Raw genomic sequence first — 21484 nt, 5'->3', positions numbered from 1 at the left:
CTACGGGTACAGTTTAACCCCACCCCCACCCCTGCCTTTGACAAATTACCCTAGGACATTTGGATGCCTGTGGTTGGAAATGACAAAATGGCAGAAACTTGCCGGTTCTAGGCTCTTTCCTTGGTTGTTGGAAGCCCATTTTGAATCCATCAAAGAGCTGTATTTGGCTAAACTCATAATTCTGAACTTGTCTTTAAGATCTAAACACCACAGCAGGGAATTCATACCTTTGCTTTCTTTCCTGCACCATTTACTTTATGGATTCTGTAACTCTAATTATTCATTTAAAAGGGGCACTCTTTCCAGTGGAGAAAGCATATGGTTCTTGTGGGGTAATTATCCTCAGTCCCAGCAATTCCCCCATTTCTGTTTTCTTGTTTCCAAACAAAATCATTAACCACTTAAGCAAGGAATGCTCATTTGTGTTCAAAGAAAATGAGTTGGCTCCCAAAGCTCTTGAAGTCTAATATGCCCTGAGAAGCAATTGCTTTTGGTTGAGGGGTTTATGCTTTTGGTACCCAAGAAAATTCAGGCTTTTGCCTAAAAAACAAAGCCCCCCAAACCCCAGGTCCTTATCGCTTTGCCAAAGCCAATTCCAACTATTTCTAAATAACAAAAGAAAAATGGAGCATTAGCTAAACTAGGGCAAAATGAGGACAAGGGAGTAACTTTACCTCTTAAAAGTGGACGTTGCAGTTGAGGTTTTAAGACCTTGAGATTGGAGCATCAAGCTTTGCATTTTAAAGTTTGAAGAATACTGGAAAGTGACCTTTCTGGGAGAAGAATGAACATCCCAAGTAACTTGCATTTCTTCCCCTCTTTTCCCCTCCCCTGTCATTTCCACCCTCCAGCCCTTTGTAAACAATCTATTGTTTTAGGCAAAGAAGACGTAAGTTAAAAGAAATAGCAGTGTCCCAAAGACAAGGCATGGAACAAAGGACACTGAAGTTTATTTTATCCTGAAGGGATAATTGTGAGTCCTTAAATTAAAAGCAGGGAAACGTGTGACCTTCTACAGCATCTGTCGATACACCTGGTGTTGAAATTTAGGTTTTCCCTTTCTCCTATTTACTTCTCACGAATCAGTTTTTTGTTCTGTTTGTTTTGCATTTTAATGCTTGCTGACTACTCTGGAGGCTTTCAGGCCATCCTGATGGGAGAAACTCTTTTCACTGACCTCCCTAAATGTCCTGAGTTCATTATCATGGTGGAGGCTGATTCTACATCTTCATGTTCTCATGGGGAGAAGCCCACAGTGGAGGAAGAAGAAACTGTCATGGAATTTAGTAGGACTGCTAATCTGGGATTCCACAGACCAGGACATTGTTTTTAGAAATAGGGGAGAAATAGGATGGAATTGCTTAGGGCTGCTAACTTTTTATCAAGTAAGAAGTGATGAACAAAAGCACATTTCTTTCACATTGCCCTGTTGTATTATTCACATGGCATTTTGTACTCTCTGAAATGTTTACTTGTTTATTTTATGTCTGTCCTGTTAAAACATCACATTTTAAAAAGGGAAAATCAGGGCTCCTACAAATGTCAAAGATTTTATCCACAGGTTTACAGCCGATTGAAAGGAGAACTGAAAGAACTCCCATATTTCAGGCAATCAGGAAAGTTGGAGTTAATTTACATAAAGATGCAAAAAATGGTCAATATCCACAGGGCTGTAATCAATTGCACTCCTTTGGACAAAATTCATCTGCATTTCAATGGAGAAGAATCATTTGTAGTTCTACCAGTTTTCTGCTAGCTGGAGAGTTGTAAAATAGCTCAAAGACAGTGAAAGACACAGGTAACCTGGAAGAGTGTGCTAGACAGGTCATCCAGTCACCTTGTGCATTTCAGCCTTTTATCACCTCTAAGAACCAGCAGAGCCCTCAACCCTGGGCAACAGGGATTGTGTGTCTTGTTTTGTTTCTCCAAATTGTACACTTCTTTTTTTTAATTTAAAAATTATTTTATTTTTATTAAAACAAATTTTTGGTAGGGGGATATAATTAGGTTTACTTATTTTTAACGGGGGGTGTGGGGGGGGAGCCTGGGGATGGAACCCAGGACCATGTGCATGCTAATCAGGCACTCTACCACTGAGCTACCCTCCAAGATCGCGTGTCTTATTAACTGTACATCCCAGTACCTGGGATATTGTAGGTCCTCAGTGAAGGTTACTTGAATGAAAGATTGAATGTTCAGTGGTCTTTTCCTTAACGTCTTTTCCCTAGTGTCTTTTTGGAGGTAAGAACAGTAGTACACAAAGTCATGTTATTAAATCCTAGCTATAGTTGCTTGTGGAACGCGCTTATGGAGTTTTTTCCCTGAAAAGGGGGTGGGGAGTGGGAAGATGAGATTAGTGTTAGAGACTCAGTCTAACCAGAGGTTTAAAAATTATTTAATATCACATTCCAGCTCCATGGGTCTCAACTAGGGACCATCTTGTTCTCCAGGGACACTTTGCAATGTCTGAAGACATCTCTGGTGGTCTTAAGCTGAGCTGCTACTGGTATGTGGTGGTTGGAACCCAGGGTTGCTGCTAAACATCGTGCAGTGCACAGGACAGCCCCCCCAGCAAAGAAATATTCAGCCCAAGTGCCAGCAGTGCGGAGGTTGAGAAACTCTGCTCTAGGGAATACCTGGGGCATTTGTTCAGAGACAATTCATTCAGAGAGAAGATTCTAGGAACCACAAGAACTTCATTTCTTCTCTCCCCAGCCTGAGTTTACCGAAAACATTTTTATTGATTCTTGCTCCCATTTTCCCCACCTCCACTTCTCCCCTAGTAGTGCCCTTGACTTCTTGTTACTTACCACCAACACTTCTATAAGCAGCCAGCGTGGAATCCATGGAAATGGGGCTCATGGTAAGCCGGGCTGAGAGTCTCAGGAGAGAGTATGACTTGGGTCCACCAACTATTGGTGAGGTTGGTGACCTCTGTGGGCCTCAGAGGTCTGATTTCTGGAAAGAAGATGCTGGACTAGGTTGGCTTACTTGTTAAAGACCTTTCTGCTCCAGGCTTCTAGAGGTCAGCAGCCTACTGTACCCAAGGCCTGCTGGATGGAGAGGGCTATCAGGGGCCACTGAAAGGGGCTGCTCTTCAGAAAGCAGGACCCTGAGGTGACCAGTCCTAGGACCATGGGAAGAAGGCTGGGCTGGACCAGTAAGAGACTATGCTGTGCCCCTCATCCCATTCTCACCCCATCACTGCCCCAGCTCTGCTCCTGTCCTGGAACCCTGGCACCTTTCCTACAGGCCCCACGGGCTCTCTGCTATCTCACGCAAACATCTGGATCTCTCTCAAGAAAAGATAAAAGACTTCAATTGCCTCCCTTCCCGAGGGACTGCCTTGCTGGAAGGGACTCTTAAAGTGTCTTCTGCAATGATTATAAAAATGCACTGGAAGAAATTTGGAAAAGGCAAAGGCAATAAAAATCGCCTCTCTTCTCATATGACAATGTTATTATATTTCATCAAAACAACAGCTCACTGTTGATGGAACATCAGTTGTGTGGGGGACTGTGGATTAAAGGGTCACAATCTCTTTGGTCTTTTCTGTCACCTTGTGTGGTAATGGAGCTTGGAGAAGAAGGTCTGCAGTGGGTGGAGTTTGAGAGGGGCCCTCTGGGGAGCAGGTGGGAGAGGGTGGGGCCGCCTCTGATGCCATAATTGGTGGGTCAGGATGTTACATTTCCTCTACTCAATAAGCCTTTACTATTGACTGTGTGTTATGCTATGTGTGGGGCACTGTCTCGGTACAGAGAGAAAGCAGAAAGCAAAGCAGACCAGCCAAAGAATGCTGTTTTCCCTTCAAAGGTGCAATGCAACAACTTCCACTGACATGCTTTTCTTGAGGAACGTCATTGGGACATGAGATAAGTCACACTTCTTGGTTTGGGGTCTGCCTTCCTTTACCCAGGGGCCCAGACACAGCAATCGAATTCAAGGGCACCCACATCCCACATGAAATGTATTGGGTGTACCTACTTAAAAACGTCCTTTGGTTGCAATAGGTTAGTTTACACGGTATAACCCTTGCAGGCTCTTCCATCATTGTTTCAAATTCCCTCCCTCCTTCCTTCACCACTATTCATTTTCTGTTCTCAAAATTTTATCAGGCCCTTTGGAAGGTAGTGGATCCTGGACACTGTGTGAGGGAGTGTGTAAGTGCAGATGAGGGTCGGGGTGAAGGAGTCCCGTGTATGTGATTGTGAATCAGTGCGGATGAATGTGTCTGTGTGACTGAGAGGGCACGTGTGTCAGCCCCAAGGGAGGTGAGTGAGAGAGAATGAGGGTGTGCAGGTGCGTGAGTGCACGTGTGTGGTTGTTACTCTCCGGGATCCAGGTGAGAAAGTGAGGATGATGGGTGAGGGGCCGGGAAAGCGGAGTGAGGTAGGGTGTGTGTCCCTGTGTGATTGTGTTTCCTGGTGATTGTGTTTCCTGGGGGCACGTGTGTGTGAGGCCTGAGATCCAGGATGGAGAAGGTAGCTAATGGTGAGTGCGGCAGGGTGTGTGGGTAGAGTTGTGAGTGTGTGGTTGTGAATGTCGGATGCTGGTGGGGAGTGAGCAGGTGAGAGAGAGAGAGAGTGTGTGTGTGTGTGTGTGTGTGTGTGTGTGTGTGTGTGTGTAGGGCTCGCGTGTGAATGTGAGAATGGACGCAAAGTGCTAGGTGAGCGTGGCTGCGTGTGCCGATGCGCGTGTGCACCGATGCGCGTGTGCTTGTGAAAGTCGGAAGTCGGCGGGGGGCGGGGGCCGGGCGCGCGCGCGCACGGCGGGGCGTGGGCGGGGGGCGCGTGGCCGGGTGGGCGCGCGTGGGGGGCGCGCGGCGCGGGCCGGGGGCGGGGACACTGCGGCGGCGGCGGCGGCGGCGGCGCGGACACAGCCGGCCGCCCCCCGTGGCAGGCGCGGGGCGAGCGGGCGCGGCGCGGAGCTCGGGCCCATGGTGCGCCCGTGTCCGTCGGTCGGGCCGCGCGGGCGGCTCCGCGCGTGGCCCGGCGCTCGCGAGCTCGCCCCCTCGCTGCGGGCCCGGCCCGCCCGCTGCCGCCGCCTCCTCCCCCGGGGCGGCGCGGCGCCGGCGGGCGGCGGCGCGGAGGCCGGACCGGGCGGCGGCCCAGGCGGCGCGGGGGGCGCGGCGGCCAAGGCGGGCGGCGCAGGAGACATGACGGACAACATCCCGCTGCAGCCGGTGCGCCAGAAGAAGCGGATGGACAGCAGGCCCCGCGCCGGGTAAGCGGGGCCCGGGGCCGGCCAGCCGCCCTCCTTTGTCCGCGCGCGGCTGGAGCCTGGCTCTCGGGCCGCCGGGCCGGGCCTGACAGGTTGGCCGGCGCCATGAGCCGGCGGCCGGGCCCGGGAGGCGGGCGGGGAGGGGGTTCGGCTCAGCTCCAGCCCCGGCCCGGGGTCCCCGGCTCGATTGGGTCCCTTTTGGGCCCAAGCGTCCGGCTGCCTCGCGCCCCTTCCCACTTTCCTTTAGAAACCCGGAGAAGCCGGCGGGCCCGCCCAGCGCTGTTTACACGCGCGTGGAATTGGGATCAGCCTTGCCTTTTAACCATTTTATTGTTTCCTGATTAGTCCTCGTTGTTGTAATGCCGATTTGTTCAATATCAAACCGTGCTCTGCGCGTGGAACAGCCCTCGGGAGCCCGGATATGTTCAGTTTATGGGGGGGGGGGGTTGGCACGGCCTCCTCTGCAGACGCGCCGCGGGGTCCCCGTCAGCACCTCTGGCTCCCAGCCCCCGGAATGCCGCCTTCCCCTCCCGGCCCTGGCTGGACCCGTACCGGCAGCCGCAGGAGGGCGAGAGGGGCTCCTTCTGGTCGATTGGAGACCCTCCGCGCACAGTTCCCCACTATTTGATGGAAAGAGCCCCCTGGCAGGAGTAGGGGTCGCCACCTGCTGTGCCTTCCCACATTGGCAGACCCTTGGGCAGCCTAGTGAGGGTGTTTCCCGCACTTGGAGGGAGAGGATGGGCTGATATTTTGCGCCCTGCCCTCTTTCTATTCGGAGGATGGCAATGACCTGTTGAGGTTTTAAGGGGCTGTGGCATCGTCTGCGACACTTGGGAATAAGGATTGAGGGGATCTGGCTAAAATGCAGATTCTCTGACCCCGCACAGACCCGCCAATCAGTTCTTGGGGGTAGGACCTGGAAACGGGCATTTTCCGAGGCTGCCCAGGTGAGGCTGATGTCCAGTGAAGGCCGAGGACGGCAGCTGGGCGGGGCTGGGCCTCTGGGACCCGCCCTTCCTTTGGCGTCCTGCTCCCTTTGGGCACTTCCCTGTGGCCGCAGCTTTTTGCGGCGTCAGTTGCTTGATGCGGGGGATGGGGAGCGTGAACCCCGAGGGTGGCTTCACTAGGTGTCCATCGAATTGTAAAAAGGAAAAAGTGAGTGATGTCAGCTGCCATTTTGTGGGGTCTTTGTCCCCGTCTCTCTTAAATCTTCCGGTGAGGAGGCCCCATTTCTATAATACAGAGGAGGAAACGAGCTCAGGGAGGTCAAGGACTGCTGGGAAGATGCTGCAAAATGCAGACTGAGTCAGGATCCCAGAAACCGACAGCCCTCCACCCCTTCCTTCACTGGTCGCCTGTGTTTCAGTCCTGACTACTCGTGGCTGAAGAATGACAATTAACCTGAGCCCTATGCCTGGAATAGTGCCTGCGTGTAATACAGCCCTCAGTAAATGTCTCAGTGAATTCATATGGTCAGTGGGCTCTAAAATTCTCTAGTCATTAATTCATGCCACAAACAATTATAAAATGCCTCTTATGTGTGGAGGCTGTGCAGGGGGCCTGGGGGGCAAAGATGAGGTAAACAAGCCCAGACTAAGAAGGGCGGGCGTCTAGACCCTGGCTGTGCATTGGAATCACCTGGGGAGCTTAAGTGCTCAGTGGTCATGGACAACACCCTTAGCATGCACAAGGTCCTGGGTTCAATCCCTAGTACTTCCATTAACAACAACAAAAAAAAGAATCTGAGGTGGGACCTGAGTATCTATTTTATTTTTTTCAAAGCTTCCTTAATGTACTGACATAGTTGAGAACCTCTGATTCAGTGCTTGAGATGAAAATGCAAGTAATTATTTAAAAGTGATGATTATCATGGTAGGAATATGCACCATTAATATGGGGGCCCAGAGGGAGTGGTGCAGACAGTTGGGAAAAAAGATTTGTTTGGTATTGAAGTGTAGGATCACTCATCCTTTGGAATTTGCCACTTTAGTACTAATTTATTTCCTGCACAGTGGCATGAATTCAGAGTCAAGCCATGTGTCTGGAATCTCAGGCATTTGCGTATGTGTTCCTGTATTTAATCTGCATTTTTAGGAGTAGCCTTGTCAAGGTGGGGATCTTGGTGTTTGGAAACACTTTTGGAAGCAGAAGAGGTGGAAAGACTTCCTGAAGTTTAAGTGGGATGTGAGTTCAGAGAAGCAGCAGTTGTATATGGGATGGGACAGGCTCTCTGCTGGGCATTGGAGATAAATGGCTGTGTTTTAATCCTCGTAACTATGAATTTTTGGTGTTAGTTTCCTCATTTTATAGACAAAGAAACTAAGATTCAGTGATACTGAATAATCTGTTGGAGGTTCTAGGGCTAGTTGGTATGAGGGGGTGGATTTGAACCTGATCAACTCATTTAACCTAATGGCTCTAAGCTTAGGATCATTGAAGGAATTTGTGGTTAAAAAAAAGCGGGAACATAGGTGCCACGTGTCCCAGGAGACAGCGTGTAGTTAGTCCTGGGGTCACTCAGCATGTGTTGCCACGACCATGGAATTTATTTGCTTGAGGAATCCCGTAGCCCCAAAGCTCTTTTCTTGAGAAAGTTACCACATCCTGATGTTGAGAAGACTATTACAATGGTTTCATTAGGAAACAGGGCATTTGCCTCACTTTGCTGGAAACCATTTTTCTGACATGTGCTTTGCTTCTGGCTCAGTGGGGTTCTCCTCTTGATGAATGAAACACCAGAGATGGATTTTTAGGAGTGCGGGCATGGGATTGGGGAGCTAGATTTGAGCCTAGTTTTGCCACATACTATCCATGTGACTTGGGAAAATTACTGCTTTACCTCTCTGGGTCTCAATTTTTTCATCTGTAAAGTGGGAGTAGCAATAATTATGTATACCTCCTAGGATTGTTTTGAGACTTAATCTATGTTAAATTTGGAACTCTTAAGTGCTCAATACATCCTAGGTGTTTCCTGGGGCAAAAAATGATAATTAGGTCTTTATGTAAGGTTTCCTGTGGGGGATCTCCAGAGTACTTCTTTGAGAGGAGGGACCTTTGATGGTAGGAAGTTGAGAAATACTAAGAGGCTTCATTGCTCTTTCCTGATCAAATCCAGGACATGATTAAATACGTAAACTGTTCCAGTCCAGGTTTGTGGAGGCCCTGGTGTGATAGGTATCGTGGAAAGGTGAGGAGCCTGGGCTCTAGCAGAACTGAGACTTTGTTTTCTCTTAGTAATAATTCAGGGTTTTGTGGTCCAATTGGACAAGGATGCTTTGATTTTTGATGTATTGGGACTTGGGGGACTAGGAAATTTTAGCAAAAGAGCTATTTAGGTACATAGTCTACTTCAACTTATTTTTAAAAAACACCTTTACTGATATATGATTTACATCAGATAAAGTGCACCCATTGTTACGGCACAGCTCATTGACTTTTTTTTTTTTTTTTAACAAATTTATAGAGTTTGTACAGCTATCACCACAATCCAGTTTTTGAACATTTCCATCACCCCCCTAAAAGTTCCCTGGTGCTTGTTTGCAGCTAATCCCAGGCTATCACGGATTTGCTTTTGTAGGTTTGCCCTTTCTGGAAATTTCATGTAGATAGAATTATACAATGTGTTGTCTTTGTGTCTGCCTTTTTTCACTTAGCATAGTTTTTATTTTTTAATTTAATTTTTTGGTACAATTTTAAAAGATTACTTACCATTTACAATTATTACAGAATATTGGTCATATTCTTCGTATTGTATAATACATCCTTGAGCCTATTTTACCCCCAGTAGTTTGTGCCTCCCCTCCCCCACTCCTGTATTGCCCCTCCTCCCCCGCCCCACTGGTAACCACTGGTTTGTTCTGTGAGTCTGCTTCTTTTTTGTTAGCATAATGGTTTTGAAGTTCCTTTCAACTGCTTAATAGAATTTCATTGTATGGATATGTTTTGTTTATTCATCAGGGTGGATGTTTGGAATATTTCCAGTTTGGGGCTATCATAAATAACATTTCTAAGAACATTCAAGTCTTTGTATAGGCATATGCTTCTATTTCTCTTGTCTACTGAGAGTTTTTGAGATGAAGTTTGTCAGTCTTTCCTGTGTCTTCCATGACAGTACTGTGAGTTCTCCTGCCCCATCTTCTGTCTGACTGTTAAATGCTGCTGTTGTTCAAGATTTGGTCCTGGACCTCCTGGACCTTGGAAGTACGAGTTGAGCCTATCCATACCCATAGCTTCAGTGACCACCTTACTTGGGGAACCAAGTCCTCTGTCCTCCTCCAACTCCTCCTCTCAGTCTGGCCAGAGCCAAACTCAAGGTCTGGCTCCCACTGATACAGGAAAAATGGGGCATGAGAGGATGCCCGTGTCCCAGGCCTTGGACGAGTCCCTGGAATGCGCCCTACCAGGTGAGGGTCTTTGGCTTCATGCAGGAAAGTATTCAAGAGTGAGCCATAGTTGAGTGAAGGTAGATTTATTCAGAGAGATACATACCCCGTAGACAGAGTGAGGGCCATCTCAGAAGGCCAGAGAGGCCATGAGGCGTGGAGGTGGGTGTTTAGTTTAAAGTAAAAGTAGACACACACTCCATGGACAGAGTGTGGGCCATCTCACTCGGAAGGGAGAGCGGCGGCCTCAGAGCATGCGGTCAATTAGGAAAAATGAGATTGGCTCCAAGGTATAGGGGCCCTTCATTTCTATGGGCTCGGTAACTTCGAATGCTAACAAGTGGGAGGATTATTCCAGCTGCTTTGGGGAGGGGGCTGGGATTCCCAGGAACTGGGCCATCACCCACTCTTTGACCTTTTGTGGTCAGCCTTGAAACTGTCACGGCGCCTGTGGGAGTGCCAGTTAGCTATTGTATATGAGCGTATATTGAAGCTCAAGGTCTACTGGGAGTTGAATCACCCACTGTCTTGGTGCTAAATGCTGCATCATTCTTTTAGTGGCTGTGCCCTGCCCCCTACCCTCCTGTCTCACCGCCACCAGCCTGGTCTTCCTCCCTCTAGTGTTCCCGGGCACGGAGAGCGGCTGGGCTACCACTTCAGTGGCAGAATCTTGAAACCCAGGCACCATCCTGGATGCTGCCTCTGCCCTCATCTTCCTTTGCTTATCCTTTATCAGGACCTGCCACTTTTGCACCCTGAGTCACTCTGGAATCTGTCCACATCTCCCTTAGCATTGCTACCACCCGCCCCCCGCATCATCTTCATCACTATTATCATCATCGCCACTTGTCTCCCTGCGTCCATGCTGCTGATTGTCCGGTGAGGTCCCCACCTTGCAGCCAGAGAAAATGTGGCCATGTGTTCTGATCATGGAAATACGCTTCTCAAATTCCTCTAGTGCGCCATCTCACTAGATGCTCTGGCCCTGCACTGCCCAACAAGGTAGTCATGTGGCTATTTAAATCCAGGTTGAAAATAATTAAAGTTAAATAAAATAAAAAATTTCAGTTATTCAGTGGCAGTAGCCACATTTCAGTGTCCAGTACCCGTATGTGGCCAGTACCTGCTGTGTTGGTTGGCACAGATACAGGTGTTCGCACCATCACAGAAAGTTCTGTTGGACAGTGCTGCTGGGCCCTTGCCTCCTTCCAGTCTTATCCCCACGCGCTTTGACCCCTTCCTCATCCAGCCACGTGGCCTGTGTTCATTATCTCCTCCCTGGCTCCCTCTGGATGCAGGGCCTTTGCACATGTTGTTATCTGCCTGGAATGTCCTTCTCTCCCCCTTCATCTAGTCAAAGCTCTTCCAGTAGCTACACTGGGATCTCACGTCCTCAGGGAGGGAGGCTTCCCAGACATTCCCACTAGAGATCAGATCCCACTCTAGGAGCCTCTCAGAACACCTGCTCCTCTTCTTTCTTGCACAGTTGCAATTTGACATGTGCTTGTGTGATCATTTGGCTTGGGAACACCATGGGGCCCGGCTGGTGACAAGTTAATCACCGTCATAGAGAACCTGGCACAGAGTCGGTGCCCAACCAAACCTTTCTGAGAGAAAGGATACTTGAAGCAGATCTCCAGTTTATAAAAGAAGCAGAGCAAAGCCTCTGCTCCCGGGAATGGGGAGAGAGAAGAACCTTTTCTAGATGGTCCAGGCAGAAGTCTAGACGTTCTTAACTGTAAGTCGGTAAGATGTCTATTGGACGTTCTAAAACTGCTGCTTACTGCTCATCTGCTCATGTGTCTTCCTGACTCAGAGGTCTTCCCTGGTTGATGGGATCAAGTCTGCATGTCTTAACCACACGATGGTCTGAGAGTGGAGGTGGGGATGCCTACAGAATTTGCAGTGTGAGAACCAAAAGAAGGGAATCACAGGCAAGGAGAAGACACCCCTGGTCCCCTCGGTCTGCCTTTATCTCTTTCCCTCCACCGGCATCAGCTTAGGTGGTGGCTGGGTTTGTGAGATGACTTAATTGTCATCTTTAAGTACAGGACCCATGTTCTAATGAAGATTTTTTTTTGGTGTATGATTGATATGCAAATCTTATAAGCGACACTAATACAGATGCAAAAAGTCAAACATTTAATGGAAAAGACTCAGCATGAAATCTGGGTTGCTCCAGAGATTACAGCATGTATGGTCCTCAGAGATGCCCATATTCTGATCCCCCGGACCTGAGAATGTGTTTCCTTACATGGCAGAAGGAATTTTGCAGATATGACTTAAGTTCGTGATTTTGAGATGGGGAGACTGTCGTGGATTATCGAGGTGGGCCCAGTGTCATCTCAGGCATCCTTGAAAGAAAGGATGTAGGAGAGTGAGCCTCAGAGTCAGAGAGCCTGGAAGATGCTATACTGCTGGCCTGAAGATGGAGAAAGGACCCCCAGGAAAGGAATACAGGTGGTGTCGAGAAACTGGAGAAGTCAGGGAAGGGGTTCTCCCCTGGAGCCTCCAGGAGAAACACAGCCCTGCCGACACTTTGAGTTTAGCCCCATGAGACCCATTTTGGACTCCCGACCTCCAGCTCTGTAAGATAGTCCGTTTGCGGTGATTTGTCACAGCAGCAAGGGGAACCTAACGCAGATGGTGTATCCTGCAGACCTGGAGGACAGTCTTGCCGCAGGCTTCAAACCCCAGGGAGCCCCTGCCTGGCGGGTGCAGCAGAGGCATCTCAGGGCTCATGCTTACGTTTTTGCTTGGGGGACAGAATTTACATCTACAGGTTGCTTGGCTCCTTCCCTGACCACGGAGGAGAACTAGTGTTTGCTTAGAATCTGTAGTGTTTCCACACTCAGGCTGCACGGTGGCCCTTTGATGTTGGTATGTTTTTGTCCTTGTTTTATTGGTAAGGAAACTGAGGCTCAGAAAGGTTGAGCAATTAATCTGGGTCCAGAAGGAGTGGCAGAAACTAACAGAACGCCAGAGTCTGCACTGGGGGCACTGGGGAGTGTTTCTCCGAGCAGCCGGGGCTGGCGGCTGGAAGGTGTTTGATCAGCTCTGTCCCTTCAGTGCAGTTTTTCTCTGTTGGTTTGTTTCTCCCTCCAGTAACAATGAATTATTATTATTTTTTTGCCAGGTGACCGCAGGATAGAGAATTTGGGAGTGGTGGTTGTTGACTGTATATTGCATTTTGAAGCTGCTGTAAGAATAAAGATAAGGATATTATAGGCCATAATCTGAAATTCTCAGGACAGGATGCTGGGTTTGTTGCTTTGTGGTTAAGAGTTTGGATTTCAGGGTTACAGGCTTAGGTTAAGGTATCAGTTTTGCCATTTTACAACTTTTATAACTCCAGACCCCTGTCTTTCCCTCTCTGTGCCTCAGTTTCCTCTTCCGTAAAATGGGGACATAGTTAGAGTGCCCGCGTGGCCAGGCATAATACATGCAAAGTAGATGTGAGCCCTGGGAGAATGTCAGGAATTGTTGTTATCACAGCCTGGAGGGGAGGACCAAGCCTCAGATGGACTCTGGCACCGGGTAACGTTATCTCCTCTTCTTTCTAGAACTTTGTAGAGAGTCCGGTTGAGTAAGAACTCTGGCCAGAAAATGGCCCCAGAGGACTTGACTGCCAGCAGCCATCTCAGACCTCAAGTGATGGAGTCCGTGGTGACCCGGATGCCGCAGGCCTGGTACTCCTGCCGGACCAGGACCAGGGTGAATCAGTGGTGCGGATTCACTGTTCACGTGAACCGAAAAGAACACTGCCCTTCGCGTGAAGGGGGCCTTTAGAGGGGTGCATTTATTCAGTTGGAAGCTCTGAACTTTTTACTGAAGCTGCCACTTGTAATTTGTGGTGTTAAAATGTCTTTCCCTTTTGACCCGATGGGGGTAGTATGAGGTGTAGGTACAGTTGATGCTCATTATTTGCTGGAGTTCTGTCCGTAGAGTCCCCGCCCACACCGAGTTCGTGCACAGTGAGTCACTACTGCGGACACAAAGGGTTAGGTTCCTGTGAGCCTCTGGTCACAGTATTTTTTGTCAGCTGATCAATATAGAACCGTGTGTGAGGTATGTGTCTGTCGAAAGACACTGTATTTAAGTATATTGTTGATTTGTTAGCGTTGCGCTACCAACCAGCAGCAGCAGCTCCTGCCGTGAAGGACGCGTGTGTAACACGTGTACTTTTCTCCGTGAGACGCCCCACGAGCAACTTGCTTTTGGGAACTCTGGACTGTGCCGGGGCCGTTTTAAACAGAGAAGTAGATAACAAGAAGCACAAAGTGCAGGAAACATGGCACCACGGAGACCACGAAGAAGACACCTGTGTGCGCAGGAGCATGGAGGCGGGAGGGCAGAGCCTCCCTGCTCAGCTGGCGCCGGGCGTGTGCGGAGGGCTCTCCGCGCGTGTCCGGGAGTGGGCATCAGGGTGCTGAGTACTGCTTCTGAGGTTACAGATATGAGGCAGCAGGTAAATTAGCAAATACAAACCCCACAGGTAAGGAGGGCCCACTGTGGGCAGGTGTGCATGTGTTTTCGGTGTCTGTTGGCACAGAGGAGGTGGTAGTAGGTGTACCAGCTTGGGGGGCTGTGGGGGGAGCAGAAGGGGGGATTGTGCTGGGGGTGAAGTCCGCAGACCCCAGCCCTCCTCTCTCCGTGGTGGGAAGTTGCATTAACAGCTCTTGGCTGCCCGGGATGAGAGTGGTCGGAGCATCGCTGACAGCGGCCCGTGGGAAGGGCTCTTTGCACCCCTGGCCAGCCCAGCTGCACTTGTGCCGCCCCCAGCCCGTTACAGAACCCCTGCCGTGGGCTGTCCCCGGTGTTGACTAAGACTAGACCAGGTGCTCCCTGCCCACGCCGGTCACAGGCAGTGACACCGGAATGACAGACCCAGGGAGAGACGCCAAAGGGTAGAGCATGGGTGCTGGAGCTGTGCCTGCCGGGGCCTCCCTGCGGAAGGGCACTGAGCCACCTGCACACCAGCCCCTTAGGAAGCAGGGCGGTCATTTGACCTTGAGCTCAGCCATCTGTGCAGCAAGTGGGAAGGAAGGGCGCTGAATGATCCATCTTTGGACTTTGGGCTGTTGCTTCTCAGAACAGAAAGTTCTTTTACTATCTCTACCCAGATGCAAATAAAGAAAGTCATTAATTAGGGTCAGCCATACTTCATGGCTACCTTTGGGAAGGGACAGGAAGTGCCTCTGGCTTTACTCCTGAAAGGGAGTAGACTTGGGTTTAATTTGGAAAGAAAAGGACTAGTTGTAATATATTTTTCGGTGACTTTTACCTAAAGAGAGTGGTGCTGATTTTTTAAAAAGCTAGTGTCTGTTTTTTGTACGTGACTTTGATTCATCGATTTAGGTATTCAGAGCTTGGCCTGTGGGGAACATTGCCAAAGATCACTTTAGGTGGCTCACGACCGGACGTTGAAAGGTTAGCAATTATTTTGATAGTTCCCTCTGTTTGTGCCGAGTGATACTTGTTTTCTCCTTGTAGTCGTGACAGGAAGTTTCCTTGTAGAATATGATTTAGTAAAAACAGAGTCGACTTAAAGAAAAGCATGCAGTCAGCGACGTTCAGGAGGCAGTAGGTGTGTCCATGTAATGCCTGCCCTTTAGAGAGGGGTGGCATGGGCTAAAATGATGCTGTCGGTCCAGAAATATCCTATTGTTCTTACAAGGGGGAAAGAAATGGGATAACCTGGCTGTGTTAATAGATTAAAAAAATTTTTTTTAATTTTGCCAGGTTGTCCATGAAAAACACGTGGGATCTTATTATTGCTTTTTGTCATTGTCTAAAGTTTTCGAGGGTTGTGGGAGAGGACAGTTGGAAGGGACCCTGAGGAAAGAAAGCTTTCTCACGTGAGTTGGGAAGCCGGGTAGGCAGGAGGCTCATGTCTCCTCCCAGTGAGATCTCTGGGGCCTTTGCTGAACCCCAGGGAAGAGCCCGTGGGCAGCCCTCCCCACTGGCAGCCCCCTGCCCTCCCCGCCTGGCTGGCCTGGCTGGCCGTCTGCCGTGCTGCAGGGTGCAGTGGGGATTGGCCAGTTTAGACCTCAGGATTCACAGCCTTGGCACTTCTGCAGTTTTGAGTTTGATAATTCTCTGTTGTGGGCGCTGTCTTGTTGCAGCATCCTTGGCCTCCTCCCACTAAGATGCCAGAAGCACCCTGCCCTCACTTGGGACAACCAGATTGTCTCCAGACATTGCCGTGGCCCTTGGGGGAGAAGGAGTGAGCAAAATAGCAGCTGTTAGGACCCTCTGGGTGAGTGGGGTGAATGTGCACTGTGAACAGCCATATCCTGTATTGTCCGCTTAAGGTGACTCATCCTGTCTTAAAAAAAAGAAGAAGAAAAACTTGTTGGGCAAGAAATTCACGTTTGGATTCTGTTCTTAACTATGAGTTCAGTTTCTCATTTAGTAACTAAGGAAGCAGTGAGCTGTTGGAAGAGAACATTTGGGAAGTGACTTGTGTCCTTCCCCAAATTTACAGGTCGATGTCCTAATCCAGCACCTCAGAAAGTGACTGTATTTGGGGACAGGGCCTTTAAAGAGATGATTAAATGAAAATGAGGCCGTTAGGGTGGACCCTAATCTAATCTGAGTGGTGTTCTAAGAAGAGGAGATTAGGACCCAAGGAGAGACCCCAGGGGTGAGAGGAAAGGTCTCGAGGACACAGAGAGAAGGTGGCCCTGTGCCAGCCAAGGAGAGAGGCCTCAGAAGGTACCAAATCTGCTGACACCTTGATCTTGGACTTCCCAGCCTCCAGCACTATGAGAAAATAAACCTCTGTGGTTTAAGCCACCCAGCCTGCAGTGCTTTATGCTGGCAGCCTGAGCAGACTAATATAGGAAGCATCTCATGGTTATTTTGGGAGGTTAGGACTCTCTTGGTGTTATTAATAAACCCTTATTTTTAAACCGATGAGGAGTTAGTTCTTCAGTGATTTGCTTCAGACAGTCCAGTCCGGGGAGCTCTCTGTAAGCACGTTGCAAAGTCATGTCCACTAGAGCTGAGTGGCCTCCCCCCACCCCCAGGAGTAACCCTAAAACACATACCACGTGGTCCACAGGGTGGAGGCACTGTCCCCAGATGTTTCCTTTTGCTTGTGGAGTTGACAGTGGTCACACTTGCAGCCTGTGCTTTGGATGGTTGGTTTGTTCACTCTCGTCACTAGGGTTGTGCTAGATTAATGTGATGAGAATCATATTAGTCGCTAACCCCAAATGTGTGCTTATCAGGGGCCCCGCACTCCTGTGAGCCTGACGGAGATCATCGCATTTAATCCTCCCGGTAGCCCTACTTGACAGATGATGGGCTGGGATGGTTTTGGTTAGACAACTCAAAAGCTCATTTCAGTTTTTTATATTATTACTGTTACTTGTTTTGTTTTATGAACAGTGCCTGGGCCATAGCAGGCAGTTTACAAATATTTGTTATATGGATTTTTTTTTCCTTTTCTAAAAAATTGAAGTACAGTCAGTTTACCACTGTTGTGGCAATTTCTGGCGTACAGCCTGATGTTTCAGTCATTTCAGTTTTTCAAAAGGCTCATTTTACTTTGACTTCATGCAGCGAGTTGTCTCTTGCAACCTGTCTCCATGCTCTTTCCTATTTGAGCTTTTCTGTGACAGCCATTTATAGCAGATGATTTTTGTGGAGGGGTAAGGAATTGGGGATTTGCAAGGCTTCAGTGATTTGGAGGTGTATGTGTGTATGTACTCCATCGTTCCTGGTGGAGGCTGAGAGCAGAAATGTGACGGAGGAAAATTCTAGAAACTTCAAATTATCCCAGTGACTGTAAATTCTTCAGAAACATAGTATCTGATTTCAGGGTTAGTTTACGTATTGATCCTTATTTTCTTAATTCACTGTAGGAGAGACAGTCATGCTAATGGGAGGAAAAGTGCAGAACTTTTATTTCTAAAACGTATGTACTCACCCCGTAAAAGGAAATGGTTTGAATCTGAATACTTTTTAACTTTTATACAGTCAGTCCCCATAAAAATCCAAATAAAATTTAAAACTGGAGAACTCCTCCATCCCCTCCTCTCCCCTCTGTTTTTCTGCTCCCCAAATTAAGGGCGGTTAGAGGCTCTCATACAAAGAAGGACATGGTGGTGTCCAGGTGAATCAGAGGAGCAGGTAGTAAACAGATCAGAACACTTGTCCTACCTGGCAGGTTTTTTTTTTCCCCCAAATAAGCTGATTGAAAATATGCATATAGACACAAACATACATATACACATGCAGAAAAGTGCAGCAGATCATAAGCGGGCAGCTTGATGAATTTTCATGAAGTGAACACCCTCCTGTAACCAGCAGCAGACAAACAGGCTGTGACCTCAGAAGCCTTCTCTTGCCTCCTTCCTCCCCCTTAGTCTGTACCCCGACTTCCAACAGCAGAGGTCGGTTTGGCCTGCTTTTGACCTTCAGGTAAATGTAGTCACGTAGCACGTACTCCCTGTGCCTGTTTTTTCTTACTCTGTGTTTTGTTGATAAGGGTTGATCACATTGTACGTGTATTACAGTTCATTCATGTCTATCGCCATGTGAAGTCATTGCATGAAAACAGTTGACCCCGGAACAATGAGGGGGATGGGGACGTTGACCTCTGAGCAGTCCAAAATCCCAGTGCTGGTGCTGCCATCTCTGCCGCAAAAGCCGAGAAATTCATGGATGGACTCACCCAAGGGCAGAAGCTGGATGGAGCAGTCTGCATGGAATCTGAATTCTAACGCTAGTTCTTTAGATTTTACATTTTGTGATTTCCTTTCTTCCCCCTCACTGCCCCCCCCCCCCGCCGGGTGTTAGAATCTGAGACAAATATTTTATTTTTTGACTGTTTTCTGTTGTTACTTTAAAAAGAAATTACAGTCACTTTACAATGTTGTGTCAGTTTCTGGTGTACAGCGTAATAGTTCAGTCATAGTGTGATTTCTAATTGAACATCAACTTTTCTCCTCACTTAAAGATCTAAAAAATGAAAATACAGGTCATCTATACTACGTTGATTGAGAAGAGTCTGCATCTAGGTATGTGGGCCCACGCGGTTCAAACTCGTGTTGTTCCAGGGTCTGCTGTGTGTGGTGATTTCTCCGTCCCGTCTCCTCCTGATGGACGTGTGGACATGGCCAGTCTGGCTTCTCATGAATAGCGCAGCTGTGGGCCTTCCTGCGTGTACCTTTAGCACCTGTATTTACATGGCTTTGTTGGAGCCTGGGGCATATTTATGTTTAGCTTTGATTGTAACTGGTAGTTTTCCAAAGTGCTTGTATGAATTTGTGTGAGTCAGCAGGGAAGATCCTAGGTGTTCCACATCGTCACCAACACTGGGTATTTGTCATTTTTCATTTTAGTCATCCTCATGGGCGCATAGGAGTATCTTGAGAAACTTACTTTTTATGATTTATTTGAGAGAGGCTTCCTTTTCTTGATCTGAAGTCAAGTTTTAGTTATGTAGGTTAGCTAAGTCACGGTATCCCTGAACCTAAACCTGGCAAAATGGTCACCTCACAGCGACCTTGCCCTTCTGACCAAGCACCTTCTTTTTCTATATATATTTTTTATCTTGAAAGGTTTTATTTTGCTTCATTGTAACTTTGCACAATGGCTCACCAGCTCAAAGATTGCAGTCGCTGTCCTAAGAGAACTCCTTGTTTCTACACTGATTCCTCCCAGTACATTCTGCAGTGTGATCTTTTTTTTTTTTGCATCTTATTTTAGCTATTTTTTATTACAGTAACATTGGTTGATAGCATTATATGTTTCATGTGTACTTTATATGTCTACCCTACACCCAAGCACCTTCTTCTTGAGTAGTTTGCATTATAAGGGAAACAGTGAAAAAAAAATATAATTTATTTTAATTGTAAAATGAGTACATGTGTATTAAAGAAAAATTGGAGAACAGGGAAAGCTGATGAATGAGATAGTGGTGTAACGAGACCCTTCAAAGGCAACCACAGTTAACACAAACCTTTTAGCACATGCTGTTTTCTTCCTGTCTGGCTTCCGTGTGCACATTGTTTGATGAATTATAACCATGTAGCACATGTGTTTTTATTTCCTACTCTTCTTGTTCACTTAGCGTTTTAATGTAAGGCTTTTTTTGTATCATGCCGTACTTTGTAAATGATACTTTATATCGCAACATAATACTTCTTTAAGTAAACATCTTTAATTTACATAACCAGGGCCCTCTGTTTTCACAAGTTGAATCCTATTTTATTTTTGCTTTATAAATAATGTATTCATTCTGAACGCTGGCCCTCCAAAGCAGAGTCACCCCAAAGGCACACAACAGGAAAGCTGAGGGAGGTACAGATCCACGGACCTGAGAAGTCGCCTGTCCGGCCAGGATCAGGTGAGCTGCATCTGCAGAGCGACACAAAACGGCAATGCTTGTTACTCTGAAGAAAGCCAGAAGAGTAGCCTTGCTTTTTTGGACATTTCAGAGGATTGCGTTTCATTTACTCCGTAACTATGTGCGGGGCACTTCCTCTGCCCCAGCCTAGGTCAGATGCTGGGGCTCTAGAAATCCCTGCCAGCGGGGAGCTTGCTTACACCTAGGGACTGGGAACAGGAGTTCGGGTAAGCATTTTTCAACTCTGTTGGTTTCTTAGGTCCTTAGTTCAAGTGGATTACTCTGTGGCATCAGCACATAGTCCCGCAGTGAGTACTACCCCTATTCTGTTTTCTAGGAACTGAGGCCAAGAGGGGCTGGATAACCAGCCCAGGGCCACCAGTCCTAAAGCTGCTGCCCTGTCCCACTCAGCCACCCGTTCGTTCTTCAGAGAGCGTCCCCAGACTGCTCACTCTAAAGGAGGCACCTCCCACCCAGTGACATTGTCTTGTTTTGTGTTTGTTTTGGCTTTGCTTTTCTTGCCACCCTGCCCACCTGCAAAATTGTAGGCTCCGTGAAAGCAGTGTCCTCATCTTTCTCGTTTGCTCACTTGAGTGTTGAGCACAGAGACTGGCACGTTGTATGCAGTAAGTGCTCAGTAAATATTTGCTGACTGAGTGAGTGAGTGAGTGAGTGAGTGGTTGAAGAGCGGCAGCCTCGGTTCCAGGCAGGTCTGTCGGCAGGTGGAAGCATGAGTCACCTCAAGGGAATTTGCGTTCTTAGTTCATCAGGGGTGTGATTGGTGTGCGAGACACAGTGAGCTCTCAGTGAGTGTGTGCTGTGCCAGAAGGAAGCAAAACAACAGAACTTCCCCTTTTTCATGGCAAGAGGTGGGATTACAGACCTTTGCTTCCCCCCTCCCCCCCTTATTCACATAACTTCTGGTTTTGAGGAACTGGTCACAGATGCAGCTACCTGCCTCTCGCCAGAGGCCTGGGGTATAGCTTCCAGCTGATCTCATATTTGGATATGCCCCCGTCTCGGTCCTCACTGGCTCCCAGCAGCTGCCTGCTGCATCCCCGAGATTTCTCCTGTTTCCAGGCAGTTGCATTAACTGGGGCTGAGCCTTTGCCGGACAGTCACTAACATCCCCTGAGCAGCATGGGGCTGTTTTGTGCCACGTGATGGACTAGGGGCTTGGGGGACCAGGGCTTACTAGAGAAGGGCCCCTGAACAGCCCAGCCAGACACGGCTGGTATGGCCCTGGAGAGACCTGAGCCACTCAGAGCCCTCCTCAGCTCTGAGGCTCCACATGGGACTTGTAAACACTAGCACTTTAGTTTTTCCAGTATGAAAGTAATGATTCCTGTTAAAGAAAATGAGTGGTTCCTCTTATAGAAAAGTTAAAGAGGCAGTAGCTGGAATTGAAGCTCTACCTCCTGTTAACATTCGGGTGTGTTTCCTTCTGATCTGTAATTGTATCAGCTGGTGATTAGGTGACATTATTTTCACCGGCTTTTGCAGCTATAAATTAGAACTTATT

General features: G+C 48.2%; 1 protein-coding gene across 1 annotated transcript in view; it reads left to right on the top strand.

Annotated features, from left to right (window-relative positions):
* Positions 1-4889: 4889 nt before the first annotated feature.
* Positions 4890-21484, top strand: part of ATP9A (ATPase phospholipid transporting 9A (putative)) — a 121257-nt gene continuing 104662 nt past the window's right edge. Inside the window, 1 exon segment of the mRNA XM_032461386.1 lies at positions 4890-5223. Within this exon segment, the coding sequence (XP_032317277.1) occupies positions 4937-5223 (287 nt within the window). The 5' untranslated portion in view covers positions 4890-4936.

This window comes from Camelus ferus, chromosome 19 (genome assembly GCF_009834535.1).
Source record: "Camelus ferus isolate YT-003-E chromosome 19, BCGSAC_Cfer_1.0, whole genome shotgun sequence".
Taxonomy (NCBI): domain Eukaryota; kingdom Metazoa; phylum Chordata; class Mammalia; order Artiodactyla; family Camelidae; genus Camelus; species Camelus ferus.
This window is presented reverse-complemented; position numbering and strand designations above follow the sequence as displayed.